This window comes from Notechis scutatus, chromosome 1, assembly GCF_049901735.1.
Source record: "Notechis scutatus isolate UNSWTSFEM ecotype Mainland chromosome 1, rNotScu1.2, whole genome shotgun sequence".
In the NCBI taxonomy this organism is placed as follows: domain Eukaryota; kingdom Metazoa; phylum Chordata; class Lepidosauria; order Squamata; family Elapidae; genus Notechis; species Notechis scutatus.
In genome coordinates, this window is record NC_142009.1 from 40,368,390 (window position 1) to 40,387,245 (window position 18,856).

An 18,856-nucleotide genomic window follows, 5' to 3' on the forward strand; every position below is an offset into this window, starting at 1 on the left:
TAACTTCCTACTCTCCATCTTTTCCTTTTTACTCTTTAAAGTCCCTTTAAACCCATTTAAAGTCCTATAATAGCAAATCTAGGTAAGTTCCAGCTTCCAAACATATGCACCAATAAAATTGCTTGTCCTGAAGGTGCTACCAGACTATTTTGTTGACATAGATTGATCCAGCTCCTTCCCCATCTGTACTATAAAATTCAGTATTTTCTTAAATGAAGTTTTATTACTTTTATTTTAAGGATTTTCACTGTCATTTATTCAAAGTGTTCTGGACAAAATCGAGTTTATGGCTAAGAGTCAACACCAATTTCATGACGCATAATCAATCAATCACTATCATATATAATCATGCAGTTACCTAATGAGACTACCAAAGAACTACGAATCACATTTTAACACTGAAGGAATAAAAAAGGAACAGCTCATATTTATTCAGTCCCACACATATAATCAATTACTATTTCAATATGATACACTCAAAATTTGGTGCAGATCAAAGTTGTATGGTGAGACCTAATGAGAAGCTACATACTTGCCCATCTATACATTAGTTCAAGCTGAATAAGATTGTATGTTGAAATATTATTAGCAATATAACTGAAGATCCAAATTTAACGGTGAGGCTACACTACATGCTGAAAGAATAATTGATATTATTTCAGTGAATTGATGATGTCTCCATTAATAAATTGTGTTTGACACACTGTACTGTATTTATCAGAAGAGCATCAGATTGGAAAGGCTGATGCGCAGAATGCAGAAAATAGTAAATCACAATAGAAGCCCATTTTCAAAGTGTGCCAAGAGCTACTTTCACACCTAACTGACCCACAATGGGAACGAAGAACTTCTAAGGTACGAAGAGAGATGCAAACAGCATTGGTAAGGACTAGAGCTCTTTGATCACTCAATAAATTTCATGAGTGGCATTAAAGCATTACATCATTTTCACACCAATAAAAAGCCATGGCAATGCACCACATACAAAGAGTCCTTGCGTAACTACAAGCAGTCCTCACTTAGTAAGTTTTCATGCAGCAACTGTTCAAAATTCAAATGGTACTGAGCAAATGAATATACAATTTGTACTCAAACGTTATGGACATTGTAAAGCTCCTGCAGTTATGGAATGAAAAATCAGGCAGTTAGCAGTCTGCCCACCATTACAACTGAATACAGCAGCACTGCAGCTGTCTCCGGCCACCTATCTCTCTCCTCAGCTCAACTACTCACCTGGCCCACCAGTACGGGCAAAGTACTGTGGCTCTGGGCTTCTCCCCACCACACCTGGGAGGCCTCAACTAGTTACAGGACCCATCAGTATGCGTAAATTGCTCTACTTCCCTTTGTGGGTTTTTTGTTTTTTTTTTGCAGCTGCTGACAAATGGATCTGTCTGTCACCCAACCTATGTGAGGTACAGCCTCCTAGAGACCTCCTCACACCATTCTGCAAACAGGCCCCATTCTCATGGAAGGCTCCTTTTCCAAATGACACAATTTGAAGATGGGGCCTTCTGAAAGATAGCGAGAATGTCCCAGGAGGCTCTTTCTAGCCTTCCTTGATTCCTTCTAGAAATCATATTTGTCATTTTCTAGCCTTTTTAGAGTCCAAAAGCCTTCCTAGTGATTCTGAAGATGACACCTGCTTGCAGAATGGTGAAAATGACACCCACTTGCAGGCCTCTGTGGGCAGCCCATGCCTTGCATGCATTGGGCATGGGTGTCAGTTGCTGCAGACAAATAGGGGAGCAAGGGGAGCAATTTCTTTTTTCCCAATTTTTTTTTTATTTGCATATTATAACCTATAAAAATTTCAATTTCAATTGAACCTTTCCTGGGTACATGTTATTTGAGAAAATAATCAAAATATTTACAGCAATAGTCATTACATTGATATTAATTCTATAGTGATAATAATGTTTGTTTATCCATTTTAACATATCTCTCTTATAACATTGTTTCTTTTCTTACATTTCCATGTTTTCAACTTCTGTTTCTATTAGCCAACCGTTGATAAAATAAGTCCCATGTCAAAAAATATTCAGTTTCCTCCTTTTCCTTAATTGTTAATGTTAATCTATTCACCTCTGCACATTCTCGTATTTTTTAAATTACATTTACATCTGTCGGAATTTTTTCACTTTTCCATTGCTGTGCAAACACAATTCTAGCTGTAGTTAATATGTGTAAGATCAAATATATTTTCCCTCTATCATATTTTTCCAGTAAGATACCCAGAAAAAATATTTCAGGTTTCAGATCTATGAATTGCTTTCTCATTTTTTCCAACCATGTATTTTTGTCCAATGTTTTTTTTGCCTTTGGGCATGTCCACCACATATAATACGAACCAGGTGTCTGATTACATTTCCAACACTTAGTGGACATGTCTTTAAACATCTTTGCCAATCTTGTTGGTGAAAAGTTCTATCTATAAAACATTTTATACGAATTTTCTTTATATGCAGTTGACATAGTTAAACATTCCTATCCCAGAGTTTTTGCCATTTATCCAATTCTATTATATATCCAAAGTTATCATAATTGCCATACTATCATTGTTTCTTTTACTTGCTCACTTTCCATTTTAATACTTAATAAATAGTTATACAGTTTATTAGTTTTTCATCTGTCCCTATTAATATCTGGTCTAATTCTTTTGGTTCTTTATAAAAACCCTACATTTTGGCATCTTTCTCATATCGAGATTGCATCTGCACTTGTGGCCATCTTATATCAATCTCTTGATTACTCAGTTCTTAAGTTCCCCCTTTTTGTTCTAATATAGTGTCTTTGGAAATGACTGTATATTTTTTCCCATAACAAAGAAAGGCATGCCAGCCCAACTGGAGATCATGTCCCTCTAAAGTTAATAGCCTTGTATACCTTAAATTAATCCATTTTTTCACCCCAGTAACCTATTTTTTCACCCCAGTAACCCCCCCCCCTCTTTTTTGGAATCTTGCAACAATTTCAAGCTTATTCTTGCTTTTTTGCCTTGCCAGATGTATCTTAATATTATTTTATATAATTCTTCAAAATATTTTTCCAGTTTTATTGGAATTGCTTGAAATATTATTCTTGGTAAAATATTTGTTTTTATAGTTACTATTCTTCCTGCCAACGACAGTTGCAAGTTTTTCCATTTCTCCAAATCTGATTTAATTTGTTGCATCAGCTTACAGTAGTTACCCTCTTTAATAGTTGCACATCTTGCTGCTAATTGGATTCAAAATACTTTACTTTCTTAGCTACCTGGACTTCAGTTCTTTTCATTAACTCTTTTTTCTGTATGTCTGTAAGATTTTTAACAAATATTTTAGTTTTTTCCTTATTTATTTTCAATCCTGCAACTTCACCATATTCTTCCATGGAATATGCTCCCCTTAATGACGTATGTGATCATTTAATGACCGCAACTGGGAGAGCTGGGATTGCAGTTATTCAATTAAGCAGTCATATGATGTCTCAACAACCATTTCATTCAATGACCAAAGATTTTGGACCAAATTATGGTCCTAAATTGAGGACTTACCTATACCACAATTGGAATAGGTAATTCCATCACTAATCAAAAAAATCATGTGGCTGAAGTGGATTTATGTCACTTCTGCCAGAGTCATTAAGCAAAACATCTGTGGTCACTAAACAAGGCAGTGCTGGTTTCTCCATTGATTCTGTGAGGGTGGGAAGTTAAAGACTCTTTTCAAAAGTGTCTGTAGTCATGCAAACATGACTCCTTCCCTCAGGCATTCATTCTTTCCCTAGAACTGTATTCACGGGCATTCAAGCTGGTGGCCCTGCTGCCTGATTAACTGAGCCACACTCAGTATTTTCAAGAACATGCTAACATCCAGAGGCAGCTTCACCTCATCCACTCTTTTGAGCTTACAAAAGCAAATGCTATGACAGAGTAGAGAAGGGACAGGAAAGGTGATAAGCAAAAGCCTCTACGGGAAAGCATAGATAATGTCTAAGATAAGTAGCTATTATAATCAGACAAGGCGATTATGACTCAACTGCCAGGACTACAAATCACATTGAGTGGCATATCCAAGTGAGAGTCCTGCCTGGAGCTTGAAGCTTCGTCTGGAACTCAGCAGCAACTTGGAAAAAGAGCAACCTCCCTGAAATGCCACAAGTAGTGTAGGAATGTTTGGAAAAGACAAAGGTTGTATACTTCTTTAGGGACTTTGAGACTTTTGTTTGAATGATGTCTTAACAGAGTATAAAGGACTAAGCATTAAAAACAAAGTTATGTAGGAACATCACCCTGCAAAGTCTGGATGGAGTTCACCGAGAGCAATAGCCTGTTGTTGGGGAAAGTGTGTACTGTAATAAAGCATTGTGTATAAATTTACTACACTGTGTTGTGACCAGTCTTTGGAGAGCAAACAACTCTCAAATTCTGCTGACTAGAAGAGGGCTCTGATATGCATACATGGCAAACATGTGGCCATGGGACATTGCAATGTTTGTAAATGCCCACCAGTTGCAAAGGGCCTGAATTTCAATCACATTATTGTGGTGATGCTGTGATAGTCGTTAAGTGGAAGGACAGGTCATAAATTTGAACAACTGCTAAACAGGGCAATTGCTAAATAAGGCCTATTTGTTCAAGCTATCATGCCAAATATTTTTTCCTGGGGGATTTTTCTTCCAAGGAAAAGGAGCACTAGTAAAAGGATCAGATTCAAGAGGTGTCTATATATTTAGTATTCCCACTGGAAAAAGATGCCAAGCCATGATAAGATACTACAGTGAATACAAATCTAATCTTAATGAACAGAACATGTTTATCTTCCTAATTGAATCTTCACAAAATAGCTCTGGAGGAAAAAAGCCCAGAAACATATGCCTACTTAGATGATTGGCAGTTCCAGGATCACTTCTGTAAACTAATATATTATCAACAGTTGTACAATTTGGAGATAGCCTTAAGAGTCAGTATTAATATAAATATTTGCCTTTTCAATTAACTGTTATTACAGACAACCAATGCCTTAGTTCCGTTGTTCAGCTTTTATATATTCATTGAACCAGATGCCTTCAATTCTTCTTTGATATCTGAAAATGTGCTTATGTTGTCTTTTTGAGTTTTATGACTAGGATTCATTTTGCATTTTTGACTCCTGGTGCTGAAATACTCCTGTCTGTTTGGAAAGCCTTCAAAGTGGTTAAGTCTTAACAGCTTTTGAAGTGTGTTTTTCCCCCAGCCTTAGGCAAGTAAATAACACGCCCAATAAGCAAAAGAGTAGCCAGTGGCTCCATTATACTGTGCTACACTACCGATTCCTTTTTTGACTTCACATGTTGTGTAAACTCTGAAAAATGCACTTTATTCCATAAAGCACAGGTAACTAAGCCATAGCTTAACATTATAAATGATTAGTCACCAATTGAAGCTTTAATATACCCATTAATTAACCTCACTAGAGTGTGCAGATGCAAGCCTACACAAAATAATTACTGTTTATTAAGGGAGCACCAAGGACTCCACAACTGAATGAGCTGCTCTGTTTTATGCCCATTTTAAGTTCATTTCCTAACCCTAACCCTAATCCTAGAGGGTTTTTCAGTTTTAAGTTCATGTAAACAATGTCTGTAGTTTCAGAATTTCCATGGCTTACCTGCCTCAGTTTCTCCATATCTCCAGCAGTCTCCCCAACTGGCAGCAAACATTCCTTTGGCCCCATTTGTATCAACAGTGCTTCAAGGTTGGAAAACTGATCATTATCTGCAAATTCAGATACTTCTAGTTTTCTTGACAGTAAATCCACATATCCTACTCCAACAACTTTCTGTCCATCAACTGAGGACAGCTTGATGGCTACAACACCAGCTGAAGAGCACATATCATGGTTACTGAAAAGAGCATCCTCAAATTGAGCAAGGTTACCTGGAGAACCCTATTTGAGGAAAGAATAACACAGGAATATTAATTTCCATACAAATATAGCAATTAAACTATCAAAAAATCAGGGTGGATAAAAATCATTTTTTAATTTTTTATTTTTAAATGGCTTTTTTAATTTAAATTGGATTCTTTTGATTTTTATCAAATTTATTTTAATAAAATGCTTTTGGAGTAAAAATCTATCTAAAGATAGTTTTCTATTTAAGATGCATTAATAATTTAGTTTATTCAAAATGAAATGAAGCTTAGTTATGTAGCATGAGGCTGTACATTCTGCAACATTTACATTTTTGGTAAACATTCAATGAATCCAAGCTCTGCAAACTGAGATAACATGTGCTGCATTGATGCATTCACACAATTTCACAGTAACCATGAGATTAATCATAAAACAAAGTTCAGGAATATTCCTTTATCCCATTGTTTTGCAAATCTATGTACACTACAAACTGTATGATTGTTTAAAGAGAAATGCATCTGTACCACCAGGCTCTAAGTGTGAGAAGGAAGGACAAGCAATAAAAATGAAAGTGAAACATTCTAAGCAGCTTATAAATATAATATTAAAGAGCACCTATCATTTCAGATCCATCATGGCAGTGCCTGTTAACAGGCATCCACTCACCTGCTGCCTGCCACATCCCTCACCTTGTATTACTACTGCCGCATCACCAGCTGTCCCATTAAAGTGAATGAGACTGTTGGTAAGTCAACAGTGGGTTAGAGGAGGAGCCACTGCAGAACAGAGATGACAGTTGCTCTTTAAAATTATGATTTAAATCGAGTTGATTTAAATCAAGCCTTTTTATTAATGATTTTAATCATGATTTAAATTGACTTTATAAATTGACTTTATTTAAATGGACTTGATTTAAATGGACTTGGTTTAAATCAAATCCACCCTGCAAAAGATTTGGATTTTTCTATAGTAGAAACTAGACTAGACCAGAAAAAATATATTTCAAGTCAATAACTTTAATCAGTGTATTTTGTTCATGATCACACAGCTTAAATGTCCTCTTCACTCACTCATTTCTCTTTACCCCACAGAATGTCCCTGTCTTTAGACCCACAAATAAAGTAGTTTTGGAAAATAAGCTAAACTGTATCCTATTCAGAGATATGAGACAATTACCTAAATGTTCCTACTTCATGATTCCTGAAAAAGAATTTCTTTTACCTATCTATTCAGTCTGTTATTTCTCATCAATTTCCATACATGACATCTTGCTGTAATGTTTGTATATAACTTTGTGACTTAAGGGAATCAAAAAAGTAAATATGGTTCCACTCAGTTTTATACAGATACTAGCTCGATACCTGTGCTTCGCTACGAAACTATGTGGTCGGACTTAGTTTTTGGGGAGGAAAAGAAAATTCTGCCTCTGCCTACCAGCATCCATCAATATTCATCTGGCTAGCATCCTGTCAGTGTGTGAGAGAGTTGAGGGCTGTTTGGAAACTGAAACAGTATTTGCTGTGTGAGCAAGGAGACAGCAAGGAGCCTGGGCATGGCTTAGCTCAACTATTCTGTACTAAAGCTGCTTGCTGCTGTGAAACTAAAACTGAAACTCCTCTCCTCTGCGTGTGTTTTGTATTTGGAACAGATTTATTTTCAGGTGGGGAGGGGGAATAGAACTCCTTAGCATCAGAGCATGTTAATAATAATATACAAAATACTAATGCTCTGATGGTCATCTCAAAAAATCTTTCTTAGTGAGCATCTAGAAGCCAAGTGCATACATGTCAAATTTCAAGTTTGTAGACTTTACGGTTCTGGAGATTTTGTGATGATGTGTGAGTGGTATATTGCTTTTATATAGAGAGATTACTCTGTATTGCTTTAAAATATTTTGATTTTGCCATTATTTATTCCATTGCAATATTAACAGCAGACTAGTGTGCTATTAAAGAGATAAGTATAGCAAGATTCCAAGCTTGGCTTCTCATAAACCTGTATTTGGGCTCAACCTGTTAAAGTTGCTGAAGGAGAGTCCCATGACTGACAAATACAAATAATTTTCTACACAACAAAAAGAGCTATGCAATCCAAATTTTGAAACCTGACTTCTTTGCCATATGTTAAATAGCATGCATGAATAAATCTTGTTTTATTTGGAATAATATTCTGAAATAACATTGCTAACATATAAAAACGTACCTCTAGCAATTAAAGAACTGAACTTTGTGCAATTTTTCACAACCCGGCAATCTCTAGATATAATCCACAAATTTTATTTCACCAGATCTATAGACTGTAACATTAAGTGGGCTGCCCCAACAGAAACATCTGCAACTGCACAAGTTTTGAATTTAATTGCCAATGAAAAAGTGAAAAGTACTCACAGAACTATAATCAAAGCAATATACATTTCTGAACACAATGATCACATACCTTATAGGCCAAATACCACTCAGTCTCTTTGGTGGATTTATTTCCTGCCTTGTTCTTGTATACCTCAGCCCTGTACTGACGAATCAAAAGAAGATTTCGCAAAAAATATTCAAAATTCATCTTGCTGAGTGCAACACTCTCGAGTTTCTGAGCTCCTAAAAAATAAGAAAAAAAATTGAAGGAATATCATTGACACACTACGATTAGAAGTTACAATTTGGTTAAATAAGCATTATTAAATGCTATCGTTTTTGATTGGGAAGTACGGTAAAAACACAATCTCTGTTAAACATACTTAAGCTACAGGATGTCAGATTACATCTCAGTTGGACAAGATGAAGCCATTTGGAGGAATGCTATTCCAAAGGGCAGAAACTAAAACAGAAAAGGTCCATTTCCTTGGTTTCACTATTAGATGGTATTGCTTAATTCATAGGACCTGGAGCAAGCCATCTTTTGGAATGCATTGGACAGTATGACATTATGAGAGACATTATGGAAGACAAGCAGTCTCTCAAATTAACTAGGATCTAAGCCATGTATTATTCTGTAATTTAACTATTCATTTATTCCATACATATAATACTCATTAGCAACAGTTACCTATTTAATTAGGGATAAACCTGAATAAGTTTCTCCTCTCTAATCATAATGCTTTGATTCTCTATTCAGTCAATACAAGTTAACTGTTCTTATACTATTTTTAACATGTTTTGTAGGCTTTTCTATAATTATTTTGCAGTTTTAGTGTTATTTGAAGTCTTCCCAAAGCACTAAAAACTTTTATCTGAAGGAATGCCAAATATCTTGAAAGAACACATGCATTCTGCTTTACTGTCTTTGATAAAAGTTTGATATGCCAAAGTCAACAAAAGTTTCTTCTGATATAGAAGGTAGACTTAATCAGACATAGATCAGAACATTGATTGTAAAAAGGCTGGTTGTATCTGGATGCTATTACAGCTAAAATTTGTATCATTTTTTAGTACCAATGTACTGCTTAAAGCAGAGGTCTTCAAACTTGACAGCTTTAAGACTTATGGACTTCAACTTCCATAATTCCTCCTTCAGTCATGTTAGCTCAGGAATTCTGGGAGTTGAAGTCCACAAGTCTTAAACTTGCCAAGTTTGAAGACCCTTGGCTTAAAGTGCTGGATTAGAAACCATGAGACCAGGTGTTAGGCACAGAAGCCAGCTGGATGACTTTGAGCCAGACACACTCTTTATAAGTCTAGGAGGGCTGTTGTGGGAAAAAGAGGAAGCCATTGATTTGCCATGCTAAATTTTACAAAACAAAGGTGAGATAACCTAATAAATTTGATTTGAAATAGTTCAACAGACTGATACAGAAATTTGGTTTTATTCCTTTTCATACAGCCTTATTTTATTCTATGTTTATATTGCATCCAATGTATGGGCAACCAATATATTTTTTATGAATAATGAAATCTGACTAGAAACGTTTAGAATTTAAAGCCCCTGTGATTGAAGGTACCAAGGACTTCTGGCCTACTCTAGTCTGTAGTTACTTTATATTCAGTCTTTAATTGATAATCTAAAAAAGAAAAAGATGGAGCAATCATGGAAAAATATAGGGAGGTTATACTATGTATGAAAAGTAAGGTTTAAACTCTAAAACATTATGGGTCATTATCATCAGTCATAAACAAGGCAGGCAAAAACTCTTCTGGAACACCCCAAAGTCAGCAAGCTTAAAATCAGTGCTGGGTCACTGGATCACTTCCAGAGTGGATCCACTCACTCTGAAACGCAAGGCACCTGGTTACTCTTCCTCTCCAGCAACTGGATTTGGGCGGGGGCGTTCGACTAATGACCTATAAAGTACTTTCCAACTCTGTTAATCTTTTGAGATTAATTTTCGTCAGTCTGATACCCATCTAGACCTGTGTGGAACTAGAAATTCCACCTCCGGCTTGCTGGATAAGACAGATGGGCATTGTAATTGGGAAGGTCACCCTACACGGGCTACAACGACTTTTTCAGAAGGCTTTTCTAAAAAATTATCAGAGACTGAGCGGTTCGCGGGAGGAGCACAAATCATGGCGTCTACTGCAGCATTAAGGTGAAATAAATAGCGAACACCGGGAGCTCAGTTGCAACTGAGCAACGCAACCCTGTTATTATAAGCCCGCCAAGGAGAAGTCGCGAAAGCGCCTTAGTTCAACCTGATCCCAGGATCCGAATGATCACTCGTGTTTTGAAGACTTCCGTCGCCGCCAGTTTTGCATCTTCGCCATGCACCGTATAGTAGTCGCCGCGCTCAAAGAACCTCACAGTAGTTTTCGGTTTGGCAGGCAGCGCCAAGACGGCGCGAATAAAGCCGTTTTCGGCACCCCAGCCTTCGGGCCAGCATCCCTCCCGTGGAGCAGAAACACAAGCATCTATGGAGGCCGCCATGCTGAAATCACCCGCCACTTCGATGCTGCTAGCAAATAATAACTATTCTCCCGCCGCCAATCCGGAAGAGTGGGGCCTATTTCGGCCACCGTAATAGTCCCACCTTCATCGCAACGCGTTCTGAGCAAAATAGGCCTTTCGGGACACCGTCTGTGATATAGCTGGAAGATGCGTCGCTATGGGGATGAGGGCGGAGATGATGTATTCTCCTTTTACATAATATTTAGTTGAAAAACGTGTTCTCTTTCCCCATTTCCTGAAGAAACGTTAAGTGCATTCTTAGAATGTTCTATTAAATATGCACAGGGCTCTATTTTAAATATTCGCATTGCAATTCGTTAAGCACTTTTTTCAGTAGCCTTTCTAGCGCTGGCTGTGAATCCTAGGAATTCTGATCTGAGCACGTGGACGGAGGTGGTAAAAATCCAAGAATAGCTGAAACGTCTTTCAAGCGTTTTGGGAGATAAGTAAATGCGTATTTGCTTGAAAGACCTGTATTACTGTTGGAAGTTACGATTCACCCCTCTCCTAGGAAAATAAAAGAAATCTTAAAACATTAGAAGGGGAAGGAAAATTCCCCTAAAAGAAAAGAGAGGTGAAAACACAAGCAGGGTCAGCTCCATTAGCCCTCACTTTGCATGGGATACAGAAAAAGCTTTTAGAATAGAATAGAATAGAATAGAATAGAACACTTTATTGGCCAAGTGTGATTGGACACACAAGGAATTTGTCTTGGTGTAAATACTCTCAATATACATAAAGAAAAGGTACATTAGTTAAGAATCAAGAATCATAACCTACAACACTTAATGATAGTTATAGGGTACAAACAACAATCAAATCATACTAGGAAACAGTCAATATAAATTGTAAGGATACAAGCAACCAAGTTACAGTCCTACAATCACAATTGGGAGGGGATAGGTGATAAGGAGTGATGAGAAGATTAATAGTAATAGTAGTGTACACTTTGTAAATAGTTGAACAGTGTTGAGGGAATTATTTTGTTTAACAGAGTGATGGCTTTCGGGGAAAAAACTGTTGTGTCTAGTTGTTCTGGTGTGCAGTGCTCTATAGCGTCGTTTTGAGGGAAGGAGTTGAAACAGTTTATGTCCGGGATGTGAGGGGTCTGTAAATATTTTCACAGCCCTCTTTTGAGTCGTGCAGTATACAGGTCCTCAATTGAAGGCAGGTGGGTAGAAATTGTTTTTTCTGCAGTCCTAATTATCCTCTGAAGTCTGTGTCTGTCCAGTTGGGTTGCAGAACCAAACCAGGCAGTTGTAGAGGTGCAGATGACAGACTCAATAATTCCTCTGTAGAACTGTATCAGCAGCTCCTTGGGCAGTTTGAGCTTTCTGAGTTAGCGCAGAAAGAACATTCTTTGTTGTGCTTTTTTGATGATGTTTTTGACGTTAGGTGTCCATTTTAGGTCATGTGATATAACAGAACCTAGAAATTTGAAGGTCTCTACTGTTGATACTGTGTTGTCTAGTATTGTAAGAGGTGGTAGTATGGGAGGGTTTCTTCTAAAGTCTACCACCATTTCTACGGTTTTGAGTGTGTTCAGTTCCAGATTGTTCCGGTTACACCACGAGGCAAGTTGTGTAACCTCCTGTCTGTATGCAGATTCATCGTTTCGAATGAGACCAATCACTGTTGTGTCATCAGCAAACTTCAGTATTTTAACAGATGGATCGTTTGAGATGCAGTCATTAGTATATAGGGAGAAGAGAAGTGCAGATAGCACACAGCCCTGGGGTGGCCCTGTGCTGATTGTACAGGTATCAGATGTGATTCCGCCTAGCTTCACCTGCTGCTTCCTGTCTGTTAGGAAGCTTATGATCCACTTACAAGTGTGTTCAGGTACTGCTAGTTGGTTTAATTTACTTAGAAGAGTGTCTGGAATGATGGTATTGAATGCTGAACTGAAGTATACAAAGAGGACCCTTGCGTAGGTATTTGGAGATTCAAGGTGTTGTAGGATGTAATGCAGAGCCATGTTAACAGCATCATCTGTCCATCTATTTGCTCAGTATGCAAACTGCATGGGATCTAACAGTGGATCCATGGTCGTTTTCAGGTGGGACAGCACAAGCCTTTCAAAGATTTTCATAACTACAGATGTTAGAGCAACTGGTCTGTAGTCATTCAGTTCCTTGATGGAGGGCTTCTTTGGCACTGGGATTATGGTAGAACATTTGAAGCAGGAAGGAACATAGCACATCTCTAGTGATCTATTGAAGATTCGGGTGAAGATGGGGGCCAATTGGTCAGCACAGACTTTTAAGCAAGAAGGTGTTCTCTTGTCTGGCCCTAGTGCTTTTCCTGGCTTCTGTCTGTGTAATAGATCTTGCACTTCTTTTTCTGTGATCACCAGAGGTTGTAAGCCCAATGGATTGGGACCAGTTGTAGGAGGCTTGGCTGTTGTTGGTGTGTTTGAGATGTGGGTTGTGAAGATAGGTGGCTGTAGTTTTTTTTCAAACCTGCAGTAAAACACATTCAGGTCACCTGCTAGTTGTTGATTTCCTTCTGCCTGGGAAGGAGGTTTGCTGAAGCCAGTGATGTTTTTAAGAGTTTTCCATATGTTTACTGGTTCATTTGTTGAGAATTGATTCTTTAACTTTTCAGAGTAGCTTCTTTTTGCTGCTCTGTCACCTTTTCTGTAGACTTCCTCTTTGGAATGATGTAGCTGCTTAAGTTTAGCTGTGAACCAAGGTTTATTGTTACTATATATTTGCATGTTCCTTGTTGGTACACATAAGTCTTTGCAGAAGCTAACATATAATGCTACAGTATCTGTGAGCTCATCTAGGTCTGCAGAGGCACCTTCAAAAACATTCCAATCAGTGCAATCAAGGCAGGCCTGGAGTTTCAGCTTTGCCTCATCCGGCCAAGTCTTCACTGATTTAATTGTTGGTTTAATGGTTTTAAGTCTTTGTCTGTAGGCAGGTACAAGGTGAATCATACAGTGGTCAGAGTGTCCCACAGCTGATCGTGGTAAAGACCTATAAGCATCTTTTACTGTTGTGTAGCAGTGGTCTAAAGTATTTTGGCCTCTGGTGGGACAATTTACATGCTGGAAATATTTTGGGAGCTCTTTCCTTAAATTAGCTAAGATCCTTTCCCATAGAAATCAAATAGCAAGCTATAAAACTTGTGAAAAGCAAACCAAAAGGCATAACAGGAAACTCAGGATATTGCAACCTAATGCAACAAGCAGCTACAAAGTGAACAAGCAGCTACTATAAAACAATTACTCCTACCAAGATCCCAATCTCAAGAGACAGGAACTCATCTCACACACAGACTTCAAGGGTTCACACAAAATCAAAGGATCTGAAAGGAGATTCTCTACTCACAAGATTAGATTAATCTCAGGATTGCTGTAGGACTTCTACTTCCTAATAATAAACTGATTCTGACTTCCAATGCAGCTGACCAATCATTTGCAGTAAAATCTCCCAGCCGGGAAATTTGAATCCACAAAGGAAAGAACTTTGCCTTTCCACATTACTATCAAGGCATTTCAAAGTAAGACCTGGCATATATTTGGGAGAAAGTCCAATGTAATTTAGTTTCTTAAGTACACATATAACCCCCAAGCCATGGTTTGTTTTGACGATTTTAAAAAACAAGCCACCTTGTGTTGCTTCATCCTTTGCATTAAGTAATCATGTAATTTATTGGTTTTGGGTTAATAAAATGAGTGAACCAAGGTACTGTTTATAAACCATGGCTGGTGGCTTATTGTCCATACAACAGGCAATTGCATATGCCATAAATTATTATTAAGCAAATACAGTACTGTAATGTTTTAGTATATTCTGTGAAATCACTCAGTAGTTATTAATACATTATGCTGAGACAAGGGAGCTTATTTCTCTGACTTCACTGCTACAAGATGGGATATTTTTTTTTATTCAGTAGTGTGCCGGTGCTTGGCAAAGATTTGGAGTGAGGGTTTGGCAAACTCTTACAATGAGCTCATTGTAGGAGCTCTTGTCATTACTATTATTCGATCCATATCAAGTGGATTACTGCAACACTTGCTTCAACCAGCTGCTCTTGAAGGCTATCTAGATACTGCAGATCTTCCAAAATGCAGTGGCACAGACCAGGTACACCTAAGTACACTAATATATGGTATAGGTAGGATCTGTGATCTGCATTAGCTCCCAATATACCAAGTTGTTGGTTGTCATCTATAAAATTCTCAGTAGCATGATGCTGGGTTATTTGTAGAACCACCTCCCCAGTTTTTACCCATGCCACTAAGTCCTGCAAGAAACTCCAGATTCCCCCATTGAAGAATGTTATCTAATGGGATTTAGAAAGCATGCTTTTTCTGCCACAGCACTTGGCCTCTGGACTCACATCCTCCAGGACTTAATTAATCCTGACCCTTCTGTTCTGACCCTTTGTAAAGTATTGAAGACTCGGATGTGTTTTATGGTTTGGGATCTAGAAATGTAGATGACCAGTTTTCATTGTTTTTTCCCAGGTTTATTCTTGGTGACCACTGTGTGATTTGTCTCTGTTAGTATTGTTTTTATGGGTGTTCAAAGCTGTATTTCCAAGACAGGCAGCTATATAAATTGATTTAATAATAAATTGTCAACAATTTATTAAAATTTATTGGATATTATAGCCAACTTGATTTGAACTCCATATTAGAGTACGTGAGGATGTAAATTTGGCAATAGTTTGTCCTATTATTTATGAATCTTTTAGATATTGACAGGATTTATGAGAGATGCATCTGCTATTGGCTCACTAAAACTGCTAAAAGATGGAACTGTCCTGGGAGTTAAGAAAGGTGATCATGATGTGTTCCATTCTATCTGTGTGTGTATATGCATGTGATTTTGAGTCAGCTTTTGACTCCTGACATCAGCATGGAATAGTCTCTGCAATTTTCTTGGCAAAATTCTTCAGCAGAGGTTTAACATTGCTTCTTTCCTAGGGTTGAGAAAGAGTGTCTGCCCCAAGGCCACACAGCTAATTTTGTGTCTAAGGCAGGACCAGAACTCACAGTCTCCCAGTTGCGAGCCTAGCCATTACACCAAACTACCTAAAGGTGGAATGTACACTGCTCAAAAAAATAAAGGGAACACTTAAACAACACAATGTAACTCCAAGTCAATCACACTTCTGTGAAATCAAACTGTCCACTTAGGTAGCAACACTAACTGACAATCAATTTCACATGCTATTGTGCAAATGGAATAGACAACAGGTGGAAAGCATAGGCAGTTAGCAAGACATCCCCAATAAAGGAGTGGTTCTGCATGTGGTGACCACAGACCATTTCTCAGTTCCTATGCTTTCTGTCTGATGGTTTGGTCACTTTTGAATGCTGGCGGTGCTTTCACTCTAGTGGTAGCATGAGACGGAGTCTACAACCCACACAAGTGGCGCAGGTAGTGCAGCTCATCCAGGATGGCACATCAATGTGAACTGTGGCAAGAAGGTTTGCTGTACCTGTCAGCGTAGTGTCCAGAGCATGGAGGCGCTACCAGGAGACAGGCCAGTACATCAGGAGACGTGGAGGAGGCCGTAGGAGGGCAACAACCCAGCATCAGGACCGCTACCTCCACCTTTGGTGCAAGGAGGGACAGGAGGAGCACTGCCAGAGTCCTGCAAAATGACCTCCAGCGGGCCACCAATGTGCATTTGGCTGCTCAAACGGTCAGAAACAGACTCCATGCGGGTGGTATGAGGACCCGATGTCCACAGGTGGGGGTTGTGCTTACAGCCCAACACTGTTCAGGACGTTTGGCATTTGCCAGAGAACACCAAGATTGGCGAATTCGCCACTGGCACCCTGTGCTCTTCACAGATGAAAGCAGGTTCACACTGAGCACGTGAGAGACGTGACAGGTCTGGAGACGCCTTGGAGAACATTCTGCTGCCTGCAACATCCTCCAGTATGACCGGTTTGGCAGTGGGTCAGTAATGGTGTGGGGTGGCATTTTAGGGGGCCACACAGCCCTCCATGTGCTCGCCAGAGGTAGCCTGACTGCCATTAGGTACCGAGATGATTTCCTCAGACCCCTTGTGAGACCATATGCTGATGCGGTTGGCCCTGGGTATCTCCTAATGCACAACAATGATAGACCTCATGTGGCTGGAGTGTGTCAGCAGTTCCTGCAAGATGAAGGCATTGATGCTATGGACTGGCCCGCCCGTTCCCCAAACCTAAATCCAATTGAGCACATCTGGGACATCATGTCTCGCTCCATCCACCAACGCCACATTGCACCACAGACTGTCCAGGAGTTGGGGGATGCTTTAGTCCAGGTGTGGGAGGAGATCCCTCAGGAGACCATCCGCCACCTCATCAGGAGCATGCCCAGGCATTGTAGGGAGGTCATACAGGCACACGGAGGCCACACACACTACTGAGCCTCATTTTGACTTGTTTTAAGGACATTACATCAAAGTTGGATCAGCCTGTAGTGTTTTTTTCCACTTTAATTTTGAGTGTAACTCCAAATTCAGACCTCCATGGGTTGCTAAATTTGATTTCCATTAATAATTTTTGTGTGATTTTGTTGTCAGCACATTCAACTATGTCATGAACGAAGTATTTAATAAGAATATTTCATTCATTCAGATCTAGGATCTTATTTTTGTGTTCTTTATTTTTTTGAGCAGTGTATATTGATACATTCTTTTGAGATTCTGTATAAATGTAGGCCAGTCTCAAATATTCAATTACTTATAGAGAAGTAACTTTGCAGCTCCAAATTCATCTGAATTATATCTTTTTTTTAACCCATTTCAGTCAGAGGCTCTGTCTTGACCTCTTCCTTGGTACTTTTAGCAAATGGCCTTTGCCAGAAACTGATGAGACACGAGTGTGGCCCTGGTAGTTTTCATGCATTTCTTGGCAGCTTTTAATAAATACCATCAATCATAACTTTTGGACCACTCCCTAAATTGATCCTTAGGAAGAATGTTTTATAATGGTTCCAATGTTTCCTGCCAGGCTATACCCAAAAGGTGATGTTAAGGAACTTTTGTTCCATATAAAGGCTGTTGATCTATGTCCCAAATGCTTCCATTTTGCTTTTTACCACCTACAAAAATTGATGGGAGAAAGTCATTCAACACTTGAACTAAGAAATTTTCAATGTACTAATGACATCTCACTCTACTATTCCTTACTATCCAGTGGTAACAATCAGTACCCTAGAGCTTTACCACTACTATGTAAAACAAACTAAATCTCAACTCTATTTCCAGTTTTTTATATATCAGCAGCACTTTCATTTTACCTTTTTGATTTAAGCTTGCTCTCTCTCATCCAGCTCATGTAAAAAAACAACCCTGTTCACTTAGAAGAGCCATATATTAAAAGTAATCTGGGTACTTTGAACTCTGCAGCACAAGCCCCGACATATGGCTTCATAGAATAGAAAGAATAGTATTCTTATTAATAATTAACAAAGAATACTATAGTTGCAGCTTTTGCCAACCCTATATAACATGCTGTTGTTAAACTTTATACTTGCCTAGATATTTATCTACTGAGCAGCACAAAGATAAGGGGCAAAACCACTTTCCATGTAGGCTGGCAAATAAAGGAGACTGCCATTTCTCTTTCTGGTGCATCGTTAAAGCTTCCCAGGCATGTTGCACTACCTGCAGGGTGGCTGTTTTTTACTCTGTTTTGTGGATGCTTCCTACGTGTTTAGCACTTCATGAGGTAGCTGCTTTGCGCTAATGCCATTGGCACCTTCCGGGTATTTGGGCAGGAAGGCCAGGTGCAGCTAGTAGCTGCCTCCCAAAAAATCAGGATGGCACTTTTGGTTGGTAATAGGAGCAAGAAGACAGGAAAGCTCAGCTAGGTCAACAAGGGCTGTGGAGTGCAGAGAACCCAAAAGGCAAAGGGAACGGATAGGTGAGGACCTGCAATGCCACTGCCATAAGTGCAGGTGGATTGCAAAGTGCCAAATTTTGATGATATAGTCATGAAGTTGCTGCAATGTCTGTAACTACGGACGCAGATCGTAAGTCCCTTTCATTCAAATCTGTCAGACAAACAGTTGTAAATTGAGAACTCCCTACATTTGGAAGTATCCCATGCAAGCAAATCTTCATACCAAGAAAGAACTGATATA

The 18,856-nt window shown here is 38.7% G+C and overlaps 1 protein-coding gene across 1 annotated transcript in view; it reads right to left on the reverse strand.

Annotated features, from left to right (window-relative positions):
- MSH2 (mutS homolog 2) overlaps positions 1–10,800 on the reverse strand; it is an 85,468-nt gene extending 74,668 nt beyond the window's left edge. The window contains exons 1-3 of the mRNA XM_026684705.2: positions 10,499–10,800; positions 8,313–8,467; positions 5,631–5,909 (exon numbers count right to left, since the gene is read on the reverse strand). Of these exons, the coding sequence (XP_026540490.1) occupies positions 5,631–5,909; positions 8,313–8,467; positions 10,499–10,730 (666 nt within the window). The 5' untranslated portion in view covers positions 10,731–10,800. The remainder of the gene's footprint in view (positions 1–5,630; positions 5,910–8,312; positions 8,468–10,498) is intronic.
- Between the last annotated feature and the right edge of the window lie 8,056 nt (positions 10,801–18,856).